Source organism: Spea bombifrons, chromosome 8, assembly GCF_027358695.1.
Source record: "Spea bombifrons isolate aSpeBom1 chromosome 8, aSpeBom1.2.pri, whole genome shotgun sequence".
Lineage (NCBI taxonomy): Eukaryota > Metazoa > Chordata > Amphibia > Anura > Pelobatidae > Spea > Spea bombifrons.
In genome coordinates this window covers 4,736,967-4,742,282 of record NC_071094.1, presented here as the reverse complement: position 1 = coordinate 4,742,282, position 5,316 = coordinate 4,736,967, and the positions used below count along the sequence as shown (strand labels likewise).

The window sequence follows — 5,316 nt, the reverse complement described above, 5'->3', positions numbered from 1 at the left end:
AACTACCCCCTCAGATACTACCCCCTCAGATACTACCCCCTCAGATACTACCCCCTCAGATACTACCCCCTCAGATACTACCCCAGCAGAATAAGACACACACTCTGACTGTACACAACCCACATGTGAGCATTTCAGTCAGAAAGGACCCCACAGCGGGCTGCCCCACAACTGCCTGATTAGAACGGTCCATAGTGTTTTTATTTTACTTTAAGCTTACTCATTAGGACATATAATTTAATAAACTTGGTAAGATTAATAATAATCATCATAATTATAATAATTAGTATTATTATAAAAGGACACTAGAATAACTTGTAACATTATTGATACAGCATGACATCATAGTATTGATGCGCGCTAAATACCATATATCTCCAGTTTTCTCATGAAACTGCTGTAAAATTGCTATGCTAATAAGTTTGAATGCAGGCACTGGAAGGGGCAGCCCGGTCTCCATGGAAGCGTGGGGTCCTTTCTCTAGTACTCGTCGCTCTGTGTGAGTGGATGGCGGAAGCATGTCCGAGGAGGAGAAGCAGCAGGAGACCGAGTCCGGTCCCCGGTTCTGTTTGACGTTTTGCAAACGGGATCCAGCCGTGAAGCTCCTGCATCCCGTGAGCGGGGTGGAGCCGCTGGCATGGTCGGAGGATCACCGGGTGTCGGTGTGTACCGCCAACCACCTGGCTGTGCTGGAGCATGTCTGTGATATCAATGGCAATTGCCCTGATCTCACCCTGCACCGCACCTCTCTGCCAGCCCCACTCACCAGCTGCCACCTCAAGGTGAGCAAAGGGATCGTAACGTGGCACTGCAGGCTGGCAAGCTGAACCAGCACTAGAATGACCTTTTCTAGCCAAATGTAAGAATGGATAGAATGTCTGACAGCCCCATTAAAGAAGAGTACCTGAGAGTACTTAAGTATGCATTCTTCCCTTCTCTGGGGGGCAATTGTGTATGGAGAGGGGGGATTCTCCATGCTGGCCACCATGTGGAAATTTAAAGGGACCTCTCAGCTATGATTTGCATGAAAGTGTCCCTGCTGGCATGCATGGACCATTATATTTAGAGAATGCCAACAGATGCCGTAGCGCCATCACAATAGGGGGGCAGCGAGCATTAACGAGAGCATCGACAACGTGCAGTATGATGATAAAATGAACGCATGTTATGATATACTGGCACAGAAGGAATAGAAGCTTCCGCTATTGGTGTTATAACCAAGTAGGAGGTTGAGGATCCATCTCACGGTTTGAAGATGGGTACCGTTTTTTTAAAGGTAAAACTCATTTTGGTAAGACCCCCTTACGTATGAATAAGCTCCAAATTCAATCATGTTTAACACACGTATGTTAGACCCCCCTCCTCGTATACCGCATAAAATGAATACATTGATCATACGCGGTGTTTGATTTTTCTTTCAGGTGGGCTCGCCCGAAGAAGTTGAGGAATGTAGAATGAAGTTTGCCAGGACGAAAGACCCCACTATCAGCCAGGCTTTCATGCTAGACAGGGTATTTAACCCAGACGGGAATTTTTTGCCCCCTTTAACCGGATTCAAGTACTCTAGCTGGTCTCCTGTCGGTTGTGATGAAAACGGGAGATGTTTATTGGCTGCGCTTACCTTGGACAACAGGTTGACCATCAACGCAAATATTAACCGATTGCAGTGGAAACCGTTGGTGGACTTGACTGAAAGATACGGGAAGCATCTGTTCGAGGCCAATTACAAAGTGGACGATAGCGACAGTCCTCCGGCGAGTATAGATGACTTCTCAGAGTTCAAGAGACGCCACAGCATGCAGACTCCGGTGAGGATGGAGTGGTCAGGAATCTGCACCACCCAACAGGTCATGGAAAACAACGAGTGCCGGGATGTTAGTACTTTACTCCTGGCGGTGCTTTTTGAAAATGGGAATATCGTTGTATGGCAGTTCCAAGTCCCATTTGTGAACGAGGAGTCGATCGTTTCCTGCAACACCATCGAGACTGATGTAGAATCCCCTAGCGTTCTGGAATGGTGGGAGTACGAACACAATAATCGAAAAATGAGTGGACTCATCGTTGGGAGCCATTTGGGTCCAATCAAGATCCTCCCGGTCAACTTAAAGGCGGTCAAAGGATACTTCACGTTGCGTCAACCTGTTATATTATGGAAGGAAATGGACCGCTTGCCGGTTAACAGCATCAAGTGCGTAGCGCTGTACCATCCCTACCAGAAGTGTAGCTGTAGCCTTGTAGTTGCTGCACGAGGATGCTACATTTTTTGGTGCTTATTATTGATCTCGAAAGCGGGCCTTAATGTTCACAATTCCCACGTGACCGGACTGCACTCTTTACCGGTTTTATCCATGGCGGTTGATAAAGTGAACGGGACGGTTTACACCAGTTCAGTTGAGGGAAACATTAGGCAGCTGGTCCCTATTTTCACCGCTGTAGCTTTGAAGTTCGAACACCAACTCATCAAGCTGTCTGATGTATTTGGGGCAGTTAAGTGTCATGGTATTACAGTGAGTCCATGCGGCGCTTATTTGGCTTGTATAACATCTGAAGGCCTGAAAAACGGGGTTCACCCAGTAAACCAAAACTACCAAGTTAATTTCGTGGCCCTCAAGACTTTCGAAGAAGCCGCAGCTCAACTTTTGGAGTCATCCAACCAAAACCTCTTCAGGCAGATGGATCTAACGGATCTGCTGCGGTGGAAAATATTAAAAGAGAAGCTCATTCCTCAGTTTCTGCTTGATGAGTTGGACAAGAAAATGGATGGAGGATCTTTATATTTCTGGCGCTTTCGTCTATTGCTGCTGAGAACCTGGTATCATTCTCTAAAGAATTCTGCTCCTGAAGCACCATGGAAACAGCCAAAAAATGAATCGAAGGTTCCTACAGCTGACGACGCGCTTGCAGGGAGCAGCAAAGCAGATGAGCAAGATGATCGGGATGGAGATAGTCCTTCCAAGCAGTCGGACGAGCCCAGCCCTGGTGAGGTATTGAAGGATCCCGCCGAGGCTGGCACAAGTTCTCAGTCCGCAGAGGTCCTTCAAGACATTCAACAGAAAATTAACGCCGTAGAAGAGCACCTATTCAAGGAAAACATGAAACGTGTGCTGGGGGAAGTCTACATGCACACGTGCGTCACCGAAAATAGCAGAGTTCCCACACGAGGTATCTGTGACTACCTGGCTGACAAGAATGGGGATGACCGAAACGCTCAGGTGTTTATTATTTTTCTCTACTCGTTCCGAAAACACCCTTGTTAAGTAGAGAGATCAGTAACTGTTTCGCATGACTGTGTGGCCATCACGGTGACCTCACATGTCATTACACAGAACTTAGAATATCTCCTTTACCTGACCAAGCAACCCCCCAAACTTCAAGTATGTGCTAGCAGTCCATCAAAAAGCCTCTTATTTATGATTCCAAAACTTGAGGCATTCAGTATTAAAGACACTTTTGTACAATGCTGACGATTCATGAAATATTGCACTGAAGCCACCGAGTGACTAGGTCTAGGGTTTGTCCGTAGGGAAGGGGTTAAGAAAGTATCTAAATGTTGTTCTCCTGCAAGAAATTGATCTCCAACCTGCAGCACAGATACGGTAAAAGCAGCGATCTCACACATAGGCTTAGAGGGAACTTCCCAAAAAATACATTTACACGATGTCGTCATTACTTAATGTCTCTATGGGATCCGTGTTGTGTGCAAAGTTCCTTAAGAGTTTAGTACAACGTTCTGATTTCGGTTTCCAGGTCCTTATTGGACACCTTGAGAAGAAGATGTCCAAACAGACGTTCCCAGAGTACTGTATTCTGTGTAAGGAGGTTTTACCGTTCAGCGACTGCAAACTGGCGCGCTGCAGCAAAGGGCATCTCTGGATAAGGTGAGTCTGTCCTGCTGTCTTTCAGGGTTGTATGTAGGTGTATCTGTCTTGTGGCATGAATAGCCCAGTAGGATTTCCATGCCTCCACCCCCCCTATTCATGTCTATAAGATTCAGGCCATACTTATTGTTGGCTTATTTTCTTTATATCATCACCACAGATGCAACTTGACCTTCCAGGCCTGCCAGAGCCTACAGTACAGACGCTGCCTGTTCCGTGACAGTTTTGCGGTGCGTCCGGTCCCGGAAGGTAAATGATCATTGCGTTGTCAATGGGCCGGTAATGGCTAACGTGTTTCAATGCAGTACAGTAATAGCGATAATAATAGTTTTGAATAAATCTCTGTTTTCTACCTTTATCGCCCAGATCCTCCGTGGATAAAGAAGTTGCTTCAAGGCTCCTGCACGTTGTGCGATTCTCTCATTTATTGACTCTTTCCGAAGTTCTAAAGGAGATCTAAACCCGGACTGCGAAGGCAGCGTGAGCCACGAGATACCAAATCTTCAGCCGCTTGGCTTAAGACGATGGGCCAAACTATTGCATATTAAGTATAGGTCACTGAACAATTAATTTATTACGTTACTAAGTAGTTTACGTCTCATGTTTCAAAAGTTATTCTCCTTGTATATTTATATATAATATGTAATTAAATATTTTGTAAGCCTCTCTTGTAATAGAGAAAGGGGGTAAGATTTTTACATGATTTTGGCTTGTTTGTTTCCTCTAGAATTAGCCCCACTGCCTGTATTTTGTATCCAATCTATACCCTGTGACGCTTGTTTTTGGAGAGGTCCCAGTAGCCTTTTTATTTGGACCGGGACTGCCTTAAAATACTTTTAATCAGATGGCAACTCTTTGTACCAAAGTTGGGTTCTTCAACCAGGGTGAGTTTACAAAAGTAAGGCAGGGACCCTTGATGTTTTTAAGATGATGTTTTATTTGATGATAGGTAATAACTTAAGAACATAAGTAAAAAGGCTGTGAAAGGGGAAGAGACTAATATATCATAAAGATGATGCTGCTTACCTTCACAAGAAAGGTAGATGTGTTTCCAAGGCTGACGAGGGTTATATCATCTGTCAGCTCTGGAAGAATGACAGGTCGATGAGAAGATAACGCCTGGTTCTTCTGTGGCATGGACCGCATGATGTGGTCGCCAAGAAATCTTTATTCAGACTACAGTCTATCGTTTCTATAAATCAACAGAGAGAACGTAAAGCGTGACCCCTACCTGCCTGTAGTCACCTCTACCACCCCCTGTCGATACGCTGTAGAAGTGAAACTTTTATTTGGAAAACAGACGAAATCCATCCAGGGGGAAAATTAGAAATAACATTTGCCGAAGCAGACCTCGCACAAAGTGTATGTTTCTGAAGCGTTCCTTTTTCTCCCACCTATAAAACACGCGGATTCTAAACATAGAACAGAACAGCATCAA

General features: G+C 45.2%; 1 protein-coding gene across 1 annotated transcript; it reads left to right on the top strand.

The window, feature by feature from the left end:
• Positions 1-507: 507 nt before the first annotated feature.
• On the top strand, positions 508-4,436 carry GTF3C4 (general transcription factor IIIC subunit 4). Its single transcript, XM_053472401.1, has 5 exons — positions 508-782; positions 1,422-3,212; positions 3,748-3,878; positions 4,039-4,127; positions 4,245-4,436. Exons 1-5 carry the CDS (start codon positions 519-521, stop codon positions 4,307-4,309), a joined length of 2,340 nt encoding a protein of 779 aa, XP_053328376.1. The 5' UTR covers positions 508-518; the 3' UTR covers positions 4,310-4,436.
• The last annotated feature ends 880 nt before the right edge of the window (positions 4,437-5,316 follow it).